Source organism: Schistocerca americana, chromosome X, assembly GCF_021461395.2.
Source record: "Schistocerca americana isolate TAMUIC-IGC-003095 chromosome X, iqSchAmer2.1, whole genome shotgun sequence".
NCBI classification, from domain to species: domain Eukaryota; kingdom Metazoa; phylum Arthropoda; class Insecta; order Orthoptera; family Acrididae; genus Schistocerca; species Schistocerca americana.
This window is the reverse complement of record NC_060130.1, coordinates 823606704-823623194: the sequence shown is the minus strand read 5'-3', so window position 1 is coordinate 823623194 and position 16491 is coordinate 823606704. Positions and strand designations below refer to the sequence as shown.

At 40.8% G+C, this 16491-nt stretch overlaps 1 protein-coding gene across 1 annotated transcript in view; it reads left to right on the top strand.

Annotated features, from left to right (window-relative positions):
* LOC124554726 (inositol 1,4,5-trisphosphate receptor) overlaps positions 1-16491 on the top strand; it is a 348395-nt gene that overhangs the window by 43892 nt on the left and 288012 nt on the right. The window contains exons 6-9 of the mRNA XM_047128370.1: positions 739-1002; positions 1184-1414; positions 1720-1861; positions 3372-3586. Of these exons, the coding sequence (XP_046984326.1) occupies positions 739-1002; positions 1184-1414; positions 1720-1861; positions 3372-3586 (852 nt within the window). The remainder of the gene's footprint in view (positions 1-738; positions 1003-1183; positions 1415-1719; positions 1862-3371; positions 3587-16491) is intronic.

The window sequence follows — 16491 nt, the reverse complement described above, 5'->3', positions numbered from 1 at the left end:
ATGGCACCCACTGATGGCTCTGGACTGAGAAGTTACTGCTGTGCACCTTGCCTTAGTACCGGACTCCACACTCATCTCTCCACCTGGAAAACTGAGCCAACAGATATTACCTTCATTAAATTTCTCTCTTATTTTTATCTTAACAACACCATTCTGAATGAGTGGTTATGCTGAGAATTTGTGTTGTGTGCTGTTAATTATATTTGTGATTACACTAAAGTTATTAACTGTAGCTGCTCCACTAGTTTATGGAAAGCATATCCACAGTTACATAAATGTGAGTTGTCTGCAGGTATTCAGCAGGTTTCGTGTTCAGTCAGTCATGTTTGGAATACACAATTTTGAGGTTTCCTGTTGTAGTTTTACAAGTTTTCTCGAGAATGTATGTAAGTAAGTGATTTATGTACCATAACTTGGATAACTATTCACTTCACTAGAAGTCTTAAAGAAGTTTAATATTTTGTGTTAAATACACAGACGCTGTTCTTACAATATGGTTCATGCTATACCAGTTGGGAAGAATGTTAATTGTTCATACTCTGCCCACACCCTGTCTCTATCGAATACTAGCATTTATTAGTATAAGTCTGGCTCTACTGAATCTCAGTGTGCAAAAATAAAAGTGTAACATAACAAATGTCCAATGTGAGATTACATTGTATTTTTAATTCTAAAACTTTTCTTAATTTTTTTGTTTATAAATAATTTGAAAAATGTTTTTATTTCTTTCTTTTTCAGCTTCTGCACTTAAAATCTAACAAGTACCTCACTGTTAACAAGCGTCTGCCAGCTCTCCTTGAAAAAAATGCAATGCGCGTTTACTTAGATGCTAACGGAAATGAAGGATCATGGTTCTACATATTGCCATTTTACAAATTACGTGCTACAGGAGATAATGTTGTTGTTGGTGATAAAGTTATATTGAATCCTGTCAATGCAGGACATCAAGTCTTGCATGTTGCCGCAAACTATGAACTCCCTGATAATATTGGCTGTAAAGAGGTACTGTCTGCATAATTTGATTGATTTGATTGGCTGAAGACCATCCTTTATTGCCAGAATTGTCTATCTGCATTAAAAAATATTGAAATTTGTCATTGAATGCTGTTTCTTGATAAACTGTTCCATCTTACTCTCACCTTTGTATTTTGATTTATCACAAAACAGTTTCTTTCATTTGCAGGTGAATGTTGTAAATGCTAGTACATCGTGGAAAGTGACGTTATTTATGGAACACAAAGAAAACCAAGAAGAAATTTTGAAGGGTGGTGATGTTGTTAGATTGTTTCATGCTGAGCAGGAAAAGTTTCTTACCATGGATGAATACAAAAAGAAACAGCATCTTTTTCTTCGAGCAACAGGACGAACTTCTGCAACATCTGCAACAAGTAGCAAAGCTCTGTGGGAAGTGGAGGTAAGCATACATATCTTCAGTTGTCATACCAGTTCGGACTTACTATAATGAAGTTATGATGTCATGAGTCCTTTTAAGCTGGTGATGGTTGAATTCAAAGTGTGGTGTACAGTGCATGCCTGGGTGTGGAGAGTTTTCATTTAAAAAGAATTATTTCCCTTGCAATAGTCAGTTTATCATATGAAGAGAAGAATGAGCTGTCACTGACCATCATGTGAAACGTGAGAATATTATGATGGTTAAACTTTCTTTTTTTTTTTGCTTGGAGTGAAGTGATATTTTTCATATATTTGTGTTACTTCTAGGTTGTTCAACATGATCCATGTAAAGGAGGAGCTGGCCATTGGAATTCCCTTTTCCGATTCAAACACCTAGCTACAGGCCAGTATTTGGCAGCTGAAATTGATGATGATGACACTTATGATCCCATGCGTGCTAAACTTAGAGGTACAGTTGGAGCTACTCTTCATTATACCTTATGAGTGCTTTAATTTTCCATTACAGAGGTGTTTAAAATGTAAATGATGTTCATGGAATCTTTGATACTTAAGCAAAAATGTATAATTTGGAAGACTGAAGATAAGTATATTGTGCTCTCATTGGAACATGCATCAATTTCATCCAGAAAGACTCACTTTCCTTGTTTAACTCATTAACAGTAACATGTATAACAGTTGCTTCCCTGTTAACAGTGCTCAATAGTTCGTGCTTTAATACCTTTCACGTGAAATAGGTGACAGTTATTCTGTATTGCATTAGGTGTTCGTTTATTGACAGTTTTCTAGCTTGGCTTCTATACATGCTTGTCTGTAGAAAAATACATGTTGATTACTTACTAATGAGATATTGGTAAAGCTTAATAATAAGTAGCACCCTGTTGTCATTTTCTGTTACCTTAACAAACCATTGTGCTGTGCATACATTTTTATTACTACTGGTGCCACATTGTCTGGCTGGAATATTAGTGGGATGAAGTGGAAAACACCTAATCAAGCTGTGAGTTTCAGTAGTTTGGGAGAGGGAACACTAAGCAATATAAGGTCGCACAATATGTTATGGCAGCCCACAGTGTTCAAGGTCTGTGATTGATATGATGATGATTATAAATAAAATTTGCAGTGTCCAGGAAGCTATATATGACCCCACCTGGGACTAAATGTAAAATAGTGAAAGAGTTCATTTAGTCATGATTGCATTTGTCTCTATTTAAGTGCTCTCCACAGCAGTTTATTTCTGCTGACTGTAATCTTTTATGCAGTCATGTATGTGACACTGTGATCCTATAAAATTGTCTTTTGGCACTGCCATAATTTACCATTGTGGCTTTTATATGAGTCTTGTCTTTTTCAGTTCTGCAGTTTCTTGTTACAGATACACTGTCTTCCTATAGCTGTGCTGAAACCCTCCATCCCCCCCCCCCCCTTTTTCTCCTTTTCTTGGTGTCCAAGAAATATAATCTTCATTTTGGTTTTCCAGGCTCTCTAACTCAGTGTCATAAATTTTTATCTTCTTTTTATTTTATCATTTCTCACTGGAGGGGGCACCTATTTGTGAATACACTAGTACCTAAATTACCGCATTTTGAATTCTAAACTGATAATCATGTTTCATGTTTTCTTTAAATGTATAATAATTTTTTCGGGTAAATTCGAGGTTAAGTTCCACAGTCAGACCATTAGTTTCTAAAGTACTATACCCTAGAGGATCTTGGTGTAAGTGGGACACAAACTTAACAGAGTGAAATAAGTTCACGTACCAGTAGCTCAGCACTTTTTGGAGCTATGTTTAAAGTGATTGTTGCTGTAACACATGTGGAAGTGAGGAGAGATTTATAAATTAAAAGTATTTGCTGTGAAAAGTACAATACAATACAATACTTGAAACTTTGGTATTTTGCTATATTTTAACACACATTTATGATATTTATATAATCTTACATTTATAACTTTTGTTGCAGATCCTCAAGGTGGACCAGTGTTCCATTTAGTTTCTGTTCCTCATCCCAATGAAATTGCATCATTGTTTGAATTGGATCCAACTACACTAACACGTGGAGACTCCCTTGTCCCACAGTCATCTTATGTTCGCCTTCACCACCTGTGTACTAATACGTGGGTTCACAGCACATCTATTCCCATTGACAAAGATGATGAGAAACCTGTGATGTCTAAAGTAAGTAATATCCATAAAAATGAGACCCGACACCTGTATTGTTGAGATTTGCTGCAGTCACATGCAGAAGGGCGACTTCTTCTGACAGTGTATTTTCCATCCATCCTAAATCTGAAATCTCAATTATCAGTTGACTTTTCTGCCATTACTTAGTAGTCTTTATGTTCATATCTGCATAAATGGTTAATGTGTTTAGTGTTCCTGTTAGTTTTACATTTTACTGCCATGTGCACATGCAGTAGATATGTGTTGGGGTTTTACAGAATTATTTGGTACTTTGTTTTGAGAGAGTATCTCTCCTTCTGATTTTTTTATTCTTCCTTCTCTTGTCCCCTTCTCCTCCTATTTCCTCTCTCTCCTCCTCTCTTCTTATCACTTCCTTCTCTCCTTTCCCAACTCTCTCCTTCTTGCCTCCACCCTCAGCGGACCCATGCCACGCTTACAATCTTTCTTGAGTAGGTGCATTGTGAGTATGGCGCAAATTGCAGTATTTCTTCTTTTTCCTGTGCTGCAATTTTACGCTCTGGCTATATATTATTTCAGACTTGGTTTGTTGGACAGATTCTGAATATTCCCTGCTCACAATCAGACTTGCTCGTTAGACATTATGGATTTTCACCACTTTATCTATTTTACAGGACTTAATTTAGTTAACTCATGGTTGGTCCTTACATTTGTGTTAGACCTCCACTCGTCACGGAAGTGCGGGCTATGCGGGGAAGAGCCAGTCCATGTGTTCTATGGCAGCCTGCTGACTATGCAGGGTATGCACTACTGATGTCTGAGCTGTTACTTCCTTGCACATCCTTTTGGGGTTGCTGGGGCACTAGAACTCCAGGCAGTGACCATCAAACCATGTGGCCATTGCTCACACTGAGTTGCCCCCTTGGGTAGAGCTGTCATTTGGAATAGGTGGCATCACTATGGATATCTCACACAGTGAAAACTTGAAAGTTATTAGCCAGTGACATCGAGGCTTTGGCAGTCTCTTCAGACAGACCTAAGTGCTTCAATGCAGACCGACTCCAAGAAACTTGTGTCCTTATCCACCCTATGGGAGAACATCAAAGCCAAGCAGTTTGTATAAACTTTTTCCCCTCAGTTCTAGTTTGCACCTGGAATGTTGGAGGATTCTTTCTATCTTATAAACCAACATTGTTTGTAGATAACATTAAAAATGTACTTGGAGAAACCACTTCCTTCAGTAAATTAACAAGTGACTAATTAAAACAATGAATTCTACCCTGTACTGAGTGGTACTTGCTTGCGAGAATCTCGGTGACATACCTATTACCATAACCGCCCCCCCCCCCCCCCCCAAAACCTGAACGTGTTACTGCATTTAATTTTTCACTGGGAGCTATCACTGTTGATTGATGAGTAATTATGGTAAACCTGAAAAAGTAAGGGCTGACACTGGAGTGTTCGTCATTGCTTTTTTATAGGGCATTTGCTTTGTGTGAAAGGAAAAATCATGGTCTGCTGTTGTGATGTACAGCCGCATTTCCCACCATGATGTGGTGCTTTTTGTTTTATCCTGTTCTTGTTGATGTAGGCCATAGTAAATCATGATTCCTAGGTTGAAATTAAGAACACTATCCAGGGTAAAAATTCGCAATAAAGTTAGTGCCAAAGGCAACTGAAAGATTATGATCACTCGAGAATAACAGAAACAAAGGTCATTCATGTGATACCAATTCTGAGGGAAGCCTCATTCCGGGTGGCTTGCATAGTGGTATCCGTGGGGGCTGCACCATGTGTAGTAATGTGAAGCAGTGCAGGGATGGTGCAGTGTAGAACAGAGCATCTTGGCGTGTTCCGATTGATGAGCTACAAGTGTAGCTTGCTCCTGGCCTGGAACTGAGTGAGCAACTGAATGCTCCTGCTGGAGACTTTGCTGTAAGTTTCTAACATGTGGATGTATGTCCATATCCACATGACATGGTAATTGTTTCCTCAATAGCACCACTGCTAGTTTCCTGATGTGCACTGCTCTGAAGTGTGGCTAGTGCCCTCTGGTGCTGTTTGTAACAGATGGTGTATCAACAGACTGTTTGTATACAGTATTGTGTCCGTAACATATGATGTCAGTGTGGTATCATTAAGTTGGTACATAAGTTCATAGTGTTTTTGTTTTGCATATTGATATTCCAGTTGCTATGGGTTTATTTACCAATTGTCATTTTTTATCTGTAGTTCATTGTTGCTATTTGAGTTTACATATTGTCATTTTGTCATTTGGAGATAGTGTGTGGAGCTGTGAATGCTAGAAAATGCAGTACCAAGTTGTGAAATAGCAACATTTCTAACATATTCATCTGTTTGAGTTCAGTAGAGTGCTGCTAGAAGTGGAGGCAGCCAGAAACATTTGCACTGTGTATGGGTATAATGCCTTTGGAGAGAGCATGGCAAGAAAATCATTTTCTCATTTTAAGGAGGATTGTTTTGATATTAGTGACTCTCGACATTCAGGAAGGCCTTTGGTTTTTAATGAAGATTATTTAAACGCATTAATTCACAATGATCCACATCAGTGTACTCAAGAACCGGCAAATGTGATGAACTATGATCATTCTGCCATTGTCCGACATTTGCATGCAATGGGAAAGAGTAAAAAATCGGGTGTATGGGTACTGCATGCTCTAAACCAAAACCACAAAAATCAGTGGGTGACCACACCCACATCTCTGCTCAATCGTCAATTCGCTCATGAACGACATAGGCCATTCCTATCCTGTATTGTTACTGGTGACAAGAAATGGTGTCTATATGCTAACATAGGGAAAAGAAAGGAAGGGTTGAGTCCACACAAAGCAGCAACTCCCTGTAGAAAGACCTGCATGCATCCACAAAAGACAATATTATGCGTCTGGTGGAAGATCGACGGTGTGTATGCTACGAATTGTTGCCCTGTGGTGTAACCGTCACTGCTGACATGTATTGTCAACAACTGAGATGTCTTGCAGACACAATCGAAGAACAATGACCAGAAAGATTGGACAGAGTGATGCTACGCCACAATAGCGCCTGCCCGCATTCTGCTAGACTGACAAAAAAATGCTCTACAGGAGTTGGGTTTGGGAGTCATTCTGCACCCTCCTTATTAACCTGATCTTGCTTGTGCCCTCAGATTTTCACCTTTTTCTGCTCGCTGTCAAATAACCTTCCAGAAAATTGTGTTCCAGATGAAAATGTTCTCCGATCATGGTTTGAAAAATTCTTCGCCTCAAAATCACATGATTTCTACAGCCACGGAATCGAAAATTTACCCCAGCATTGGCAGACTGTTATAAATAGTGAAGGAAAATTTATTATTGATGACTAAAGTCTTTATATTTCTTGTTTTTATTAAACTTATGGAAAACGCTACAAACTTATGCAACAATGTAACTGTAAATAGTCTCCAGGGGATAAATGTGGGTGGGGGGGGGGGGGGGCACATGTAGGCAAACCTGCAGGATGAAGACGCCATACAATCAGCATACGTAGTCAGCCTGTGCCTAATATCTAACACTTTTACTGCCGAAACTTCAGGCATGTGTCTTCCCACTGAACTAACAATTCAAGTTACGGAGACAGTAGCTGGCTGCTTAATGAAAACTCATCATATGAGTAACCATCATTCTATGTCATTTGTGGAGATGATCATCCTCCTCAATCCCAGAAGTGTGCTACCCTATTAAGGGACATAAAATTCATGAACTTAAACTCTCTGATTACTTCAGATTTTTTTTAATCTCAGGAAAAGTAGGACCACTTGTATCCCATGCCAGTGGTATCGAATTTTGTCACTGCTGTGGCCAGGTCATCAGCAGTATCTCAAATATTTACTCCCTACATTATTTCAGTGTTGACCTCTGGTAGTCGCAAAGGACATTAACACATGGAGGATAAAAACAATGTTCTCGTGAGCTTTCTGCTCTACTATTTTCAGGTATCTCAACTCCTCACACTGGAGAAGCAGCATCCTCCTTTGGTGTATACTGGTGATGGGGCTCCTTTTAGGGAACCACCTCCCAGATTTGTACAGACCAACCACCCAACATCAGCCAGTGGCTGAAGAAGCCGTGGACTGCAGGTCCCAGGGGTGCCTGCTTCTTTTTGGTTCCTACCCTCATAGTGGATAAGTCCTATTAAGAGTGCCAACCTGCTGTAGTAGTTGAGGAGAAAAATAAGTCTTGGGATACGGCTCCTCAGGTTTGTCCAAGGCACCAGATCTCCATAATAATAATAATAATAATAATAATGTACTTTTCTGCAATCTGTGTTACTCTCCAAGAAACATATTTCATGGCCATTGTCCATCCCTTTGAGATGCGGTGCCTTCTGTTGGAACTGTACTGAAGGAATCTGTATATTGATTCACACACGTCATCAATTAGTGGCTTACCCTATGCATACATCAGATGCAATAGCAGTGTGTGAACAAAGCCAGCAGTCATCATTTCCCACTCGAGGAACTTATGAACCTTGAGATGGCCACCTTAATCTTACAACTTTCCCTTCCAACCTTTTATCCTACTTTTTCATTTCAGTGTATTGACCAATTTGTATCTGATCTCGATCTGTGTGTCCTCAATGATGGTAGTCCTATCAACTTCAGTGCCACTCATGGTACCTTCTCAGTGAGTGACCTTATGATCTCTTCTGCTGGTCTCTTGGCTTCACTACAATGATCACTATATGATGATATTTGCGACAGTTACAGTATCACCTTCTGGTGGTACTGATACTGTCAGTTCTTTGTCACTGCCCTGACAGAACAATTTCCATGTTGTGCTCCCCAAAGAGCCAATTGCAGTTGTGTATCTCTTCCGTCACCTTTGTTCCTGCTCTGTCAGACTGTATCACAGAGATTGTCAGAGATGTCTGTGACGTGATCATCCGTACCACTGGAAATGTTATCCCTCTTTCTATGGACCCCCTCCACCGGTGACAGATACCACTTTTGCCAGACTCTGTAATGGCTATTCAGGACTATCAAAGGGCCATGCAAATCTCAAATGATGTCCTTCACAGATCACTCTCATAACTTTTAAGCGGCTCCACACAAAGGCTTGCTACCTAATTAACGACAGTAAGGAGGAGTGCTCTAAGAGCAGAGTGTCCTCTTTGGGATGATATACCTTTTCATCCCAGGTGTCAGACAAGTTTCGTAGTCTACTAGACTGCCAAAGATTAACAACTGTTCCAGTTCTACTCCTTCTTTGTGGTATTCTGACTGTTGTGTCACTTCTTGTTGCACATGTCAACAAAGTGGGGATCTTACTTCTTCAATTCCTGCAGTGCCAACTATTACTCATTTGTGCAATCACCATATAATTTCTAGTTACCGGCTTGTCAAATTCATTTTGCATACTTGCCCTCAAATGAGTTTATCAGTCAGACTACACTTCAGAACTCTCTGCTGGGACCTCCACCTACGACGCTTCCCATTAGAATGTACCCATCATGTATTCCTGTGCACTCTTCCTTAGTTACTTCCCAAATGACAGATTAGGACAAAATAATTTCAAAATACCTAAAGTTTCAGTTGCCCTCATGATCTTTTGGCATTTGTTACTCTCAGTTCTTCAGTAGTATTAGGGTACTACTATTATTTACACTACCGGTTTTAAAACTGTGGATACCACAGGATATGCTTTTTCATCTCCCACTGGTCAGGAACAACATTTATTGCCAGAAACATAATATTTTTACAGCAGAGCTGGTAGCCATTAACAAAGCCGTGCATTATATTAAAACAGACCTCTCACATCCATGTTTCAATGTGTAGTAACTCAGTGAGCATTCTCCAGGCTACTGATCAATGTTACTCCAGTCATCCCATGTTATCTGATATTCACAATCTTCTCCCTGGGTTTCGTCGTCCTGCCTGCTCAGTTGTTTTTCTCTGCGCACCAAATCATAAGGGTGTCCCAGGGAATGAACTGGCTGATTGTTGGGCTAAAGAAGTTATTTCTTGCCCAACATTTGCTTTGACAAACCTGGGTGCAGAGGTGTGGGTGCAAATCTCTACTCATTCATAGCTAGATCATCATCTGGTGGCTTACTGTCATGTCTAACAAACTCATGACTATCAAGGAGACTATGAATGCATGGTACTCATCCTTCCATTTCTCCCAGAAGGAATTCATCATCCTGTGTTGCTTCTACATTGGCCATATCAGATTAATCCATAGTCTTATCTTATGTAATGAGACAGCCTCATGTTTTGGTTGAGGAGTCTTACAGATAGTACCCTCCAGAGGGCTCACAGCTCTTTTGGTGAATATTAAAAACATATTTGGTGAACTCTTTTCCTTTAGTAAATTTCAAAGTGGTTCTATCTTAATTAAGATGACAAATCCTACCCAGTCCCAGGTGTTACTCTCTTGTAAACAACTTGGTGATGTACTTGCTACTATAACATCTCATAAAAATTTGCAATTACTTGGGAGACGAAGGATCCAATCTGTGCATTGTGTATATCAAGAGTTACCAAACAGCAATGTCGAAACCAGCACATTCATCCTCACTTTTTAGGGGAGTTTGTCTTCAGGAAATGTCAAAATCACCGTTTGTTGCCACAATGTGAAGTTGCATTTCGGGCCCCCAATGCGACGCTGTAAATGCCAACATTCCAGGCATGCGTCTTTCTGGTGTGTATATGACCACATTTGCGGAGACAGGGGCCAGATACTTCATGAAAATTCACCATTGCCTGTGTCAGTTGCAGGAACAACCACCCTTTCTTATCCCCTAATCAGTGAATGTACAATTCAGGAACTGAAGGTCACTAATCGCCTGTTATATTTTGAAGCTCAGAAGAAATACGATCTTTTGTATCTAGCCTCAGTGATATTGACTTTTACCATTACTGTGAGCAGTTTGTTGGCATATTTATTTCCTCAAGATTGAACTTGCAGTATTTGCACAAATAAACTTGAACATGGTGGTGATAGGCCCTCCTCTCTCGTGATTCCTGTGGCACAATCTTCAGAGACCACTGCTCACACCTGGCTAGAAAAGCAGCATTCTCTTCCGGTGTCTCCGCTAACAGGGCTCCCTTTCAGGAACCCTCTCCCCAGAAAACCAGAGTCAAGCGACTTGACACTAGCCAGTACCTGAAGGAGCCACAGTGCCTGAAGGAGTCCCAGAAATGCCACCTCTTTTCTCCATTTCTTACATCAACAGCAGATAAGCCTTTAGCAGCATCTCAGTTGCCAAAAGTTGTGAAAGAGGAAAAGAAAGTTAATTTGGGACTCTGGGGGCACCACATTGCCCTCACACTGTTGGACTCGGAACTGATTTTCGTTGATGTTGTTCAACCCTCACCAGTGACAGAAAGTGACCATGTGGCATGATGTGTCTTGGCCCTTTCATGTCTAACTAGAACCCTCTCCATGTGATAATTCAATGGAACTGCAAGAACTAAAAAAGACATGCTGAAAAGTAATGCCTCTGATTTTTTTATGTGAAAACTCTTAAAGCTTTTCAAATAAAACAAAGTTTATTAACGTTCTCCATCTTTATTAATCATGTCTACATATTTATTTCTCAACATAGTCACCCTGGTGATGGACACATTTCTCGGAATTAGAGACCAGTTTCTTGATAATGTCACTTTATAGACAGAGCCCTAACTCCACCTCTGGTTGCACTTCTTCATCACTGTCAAAGTGAATTCCTTCAAGGTGTCCGTAAGTTTTGGAAACAGGTGAAAATCAGATGGGCCAAATCGGTAATGTGTGGATGATAATCAATGGCAGGGCTCCCAGAGTGTTGGGTTGTTGCAGTTGTCATAGTGCCTGTGTGTAGCCTGGCTTGTCACCCAGAAGAAAATGGTGCTCCATGTGTAAACAAACTCTTCAAATTCATGCTTTCAGCTTTCTGAGTGTCTGGCAGTACCTTGCACAGTTTATGGTGATGCCTTTAGGCATGAATACCAAAGGTACCACAATTTGAACATCCCAGAACATTATGAGCATGACTTTGCGTGCTGATGGCATGATCTTGAACTTTAAGGCATTGGTGACCGTTTGTGATGGGACTCCATTGATGCTCTTTCATTTTTGGGATGAAAATGGTGAACCCAGCTGTCATTACCTGACACAATGTCATTAAGGAACCCATTACCCTCATGCTGAAAACACAAAAGAAATTGTTGACAGATGTCCAGTTTCCTGTGTTTTGTGCCTGAAGTCAGCATTCGAGGCACCCACCCTGCACACAGTTTTCTGTATCGCAGTTCTGCAAAGATGTGCTGTTCGCGCTGTAGTGATATGCCACACTTACCTGAGAGCTGTCTCTGTGTTATCTGACTATTTTCTCCAACAAGTTCTTCAATCCAGTTACGATGAGTCTCACTGGTTCCCATACGCAGTCGTCCACTCCGAGCTGTGCCACACATATTGAGGTTAACATCACCATTTCCTTCATTATGAGCACAAACAACCTAACATCACACATTACTGATGTCAATCAGAGCACAAACAAACCAACATCACATGTTACTGGTGTCGATACAGTCATCACTGTACATAGCTTTCATTCTTGTATGAGTTTCAATTGGAGGCACATTTTCTTTGGTTATAAACTTGATTACAGCACGTTGTTTCTCATGAATTAACATAGTTGCATTACACACCACCTCAGTACACAATACAATTTGGAGTTTTGTAGTGACAGAGGGTCTCAGTGTGTGTCAGCGAAGCAGTAAAGTTGACCAAGTAATATGCGTGACTGATAGTCGGAACAGAATAAACCATTTGGAGGCATTTCTTTTGAACACACCCTCATACTAGTACTATCCTCCTTTTCTGCAACCTGTGTTGCTCTCCAAGGAACACACTTGACTGACGAACATACTCGAACTCTTTGAGGTTACCATGCCTTCTGTTGGATCTATATTGGACCTCAAGAGAGCACCTAGAAGTTTTTGTACACTGTTTTACAAAGACGTCATCAGTGAGCAGATCCCCCCCCCCCTCCTCCCCCCATACCACATTGGAAGCAGTAGCAGTAAAAGTGCAAAAGACCCCAGTGATCACCATTTGTAATGGTTATTTACTTCCAGGCAGGAAGGCTTGATATGACAACCTTAATCCAACCACAACCCCCCTACCTCCTCCCATTCATCCTGTTTATCCAACTTAGGAATTTCAGTGTGCATTACCCCCATTTGAGGAAGAGCCATTTTGTCTGGTAGTGGCCTCCTGATCGGTCAGCTTCTTTCCAATCTGGGTCTGTATCTCCTCAGTGAGAGTACACCTACCAACTTCCGTGTTACCTTTTTGGCAACTGACCTAACCAACTCTTCCTCCTACTTCATGGCTTCATTACAATGGTAGCTATATGTTGTTGATATTTATTACAGTGATCACTTTCTGGTGATTGTGTTACTTCCGCATTACACCCCAGTGAACCACCTATCACATTGGGCTCTTCGAAGAGCCAACTGAAATTTGTGTACCACTGCCATCTCCTTCGTCCCACCTCTGACAGATTGCGTCGAATTGGTTGTGGCAGACATTTGCGACATGATCACTTGCTTCACCAGAACTGCTGTGCTCTTTTCTATGGGTCCATTCCACTGTCAACTGGTGTCATGGTGGACCAAAGACATGGAACAGCTATTCAGGACTGTCAAAAGGTCCTGCAGTGTCTCAAGTGATATTCTTCACAGACCACACCCATCACTTTTAAATGGCTTTGCACTAAGGCTCGATATCTAATTAAACATAGTAAAAAAGAATGCTGGCAATGCTATGTCTCATCCTCAGGAACATATACCTCTTCGTCCAAGGTGTGGGCCAAGCACCATAGTCTGTTGGGCTACCAAATATCAATAGCTGTTCATGGTATCTTCCTACATGATTTTGTCAGTGCATCTTTCGACCTACTTTGCGACAGCATTGGCTTCCTCTTATTACACTGTGACATTTTGAATTTTGAATGCCTAAAAGAGAAGTTGAATATAGCACCCTATCCTTTAACACTCTGTCACAGTGAATTATATACTGAACCTTTCACTGCCTGGAAACTGCTTGAGGCTCTTCATCATCACATGATATGACCCCAGGATCTGATTTGATCCTTAATCATATGCTCAAACACCTGAATATTTCTCAAATACTCCATCTACACAAGATCTTCAACAGCATTTGGTTGCAAGGTGTTTTCTCTTCACAAAGGTCCGAGAGTATTATCATCCCAGTCCTTAAAACAGGCAAAAACCCAATGGCCATTGACAGCTACTGACCAATTAGACTCACCAACATGCTCTGCGAACTGCTTGTGGGGATAGTGGCCCAATGATTATACTGGGTTCTTGACTCATGGGACCTTTTGTTTTCTTATGGGTAACCATTTGGTTTGGTTAGAAGGATCAGTATGCCAGGCTTTTTATAAATGCCAACGTCTCATTGCAGTCTGTATTGACCTACATAAGTCATACAACGCTGCTTGACACTGTCACATTTTACTTATGTTCCCTGATGGGAGCATTTGGGCTCCCTACAGATTTCTATTCGTCAGTTTTTACCCCACTGGTTGGGTCAAGTTTGAGTTGATACTCTCAGCTGAACACGGGTCAAGAGAATGGTGTTCCACAGGAGTCCATGCTGAGTTTACATTCTTCCTCATCACGACCAGTGGGCTAGTGACCTAGTCTGACCATTTGTCATCCCTGTGCCATATGTCAATGACTTCTTCATTTGATATAACTCCCAGTCTATAGCCTCAGTTGAATGGCACTGCAAGGCACTTTCTGGAGGGCCTCCACTTGGACCATTTCCGATAGTTTTAAATTCCCTCCCATTAGAACAAGAGTCATGCATGCCTATAATTGTTTCATGGTCTGTACTGATCCAGAACTGTACTGGGGTACACAGCAGTTCAACATTATTTCACAGTCCCAACTTTTGGGACTCTTCTTCAACGGAAAGCTGACATAGCTGCATTGTCCAGATTCAACTGTGGTTCCTAGGTTGATGGGTTGGTTCCACCTTTGTCTTTGAAATTATTGTACCCAATCCATTATTGTGGTGTTAGACTGGCCACCGACACCTTCCGTGCTAATCCCATAGACAGTCTCCTTGCTGAAGTGGGAATCTTACCTCTTTAGTTCTCATGGTACCAATACTTGTTCACTTATGCTGTCACCATCTGGCAATTTCCTAATCATCCAACTTGTCAATTCTTTTTACATACAAGGAACATCGCCCACCTGATATCTGCCCTCGGATGGGAGTACCAATTGGGATTCACCTCGAAGCCCTCTGTTGGGACCACTACCTAACACCCATAGAATGTGCTCCCTGTCCTTCTTTCCTTTGTAAATGCATAGATCATGAATTAAGATCAATCTATTTCAAGAACCTAAAGTTTCAGGTTTTCAGGATTATTAGGGTGCTACTGTTATTTACATTGATGGTTGTAGAGCCAGGATTTGTATGGGATATGCTTTCACATTTCTACTGGTCAGGAACATTTGTTGCTGGGAACGTGTAGTGTTTTTATAGTAGAGCTGATAGCCATTAACAGAGCCCTATATTTTATTAAACAGACCTTCCGTGACCACATGTTAATTTCTAGTGACTCAGTGAGTAGTCTCCAAGCTATTGTTTTGTGTTACTTTTGTCACCCCGTGATATCTGCTATTGATGATATTCTCTCAGTCCTTAGTCCTACTGCTTTCCCAGTTGTCTTTCTCTGGGTCTCAATTCATGTTGGTTCCTGAAGAATGAACTGGATGACCGTTTACCTAGAGAAACAATAACTAGCCCAATATTTGCTTTGATGATCCAAAATGCAGATTTGAGGGTGGAGATAAGACCCCTCCTTACTTGGAGATGGAGCAACATCTGGTGCGATACTGGCCCCTCTAATAAACTCTGCACTATCAAGGAGACTACTACTGCATGACACCCCTCCTTCTGCTCTTCCTAGAAGAAACCTAACTGTTCTTTGTTGCCTCTGCATGGGACATCCCAGATTAACCCAGAATTATAACTTGTGTAATGAGCATGTCCCATGTTGTGCTTGTGGCACATTACAGATAGTATCTCACCTGCGGGTGGAATGCCCTTTCTGGCTCTCTGTGGAAAGCATGATCTTTCAGATTCCTAGCCTGTAATATTGGTGCACAACATAGACAGTTGAAGGGGTTCTTCATTTTCTCTGAGAATGTGGATTGTATTCTCAAGCATAACATTTTAAACTACTTTCGGAGGCAGTGACAGGTTAATTGGGATTGGGACGTCTCCTGCCACTGCTGGGTCTGCATGACCATCGACTGTACCTCCTCTGCCAGCTGCCTTGTTCATCCCTCTTTTAATCTGTTTTATTTGCTTTTAGATATGATGAGCCCATTTACCTGCTACACCCTATTTTACGTTTTAGGAGTAGCATGCTGATGAAGGCGAGACCCCAATGATTCCTTATGCATGCTGCTAGTTGACTACAAAAGGGCAGTTGAACAGGTTTTTATACTTCTTTCTGAGATAGTGAGTTCTGTTCCCATCTTTAACACTGTGACTATAATGGTTGGTGGTTGGGGGTTGTTTGACAGTGGGACAGTTCCCCCATCACATGCAGAATTGTGAGTGACACCCATTTATTAACATGATTATTTCCCTCACCTTCTTTTATTATTGTCAGTCCAACTGATGTTTGCTACATTTGTAGCCTTCTTCCTTTTACTATTATGAATCCTCCCAGTTAAAGGCATCTGATCACCTTCTGATCTGCGCATCAGACCATATCATATACTTTTACCTCCTTTAATTATTTCTTAGCTCTTCCATCAATATTGTTTTCAGTGCCTTGATTGCACCACTTTTACATTCTGTCATACTTCAATCAAATTTCTGGTAGACATCACTAACTTCAGATGATATCTCTCTCTCTCGCTCCCTCTTGAC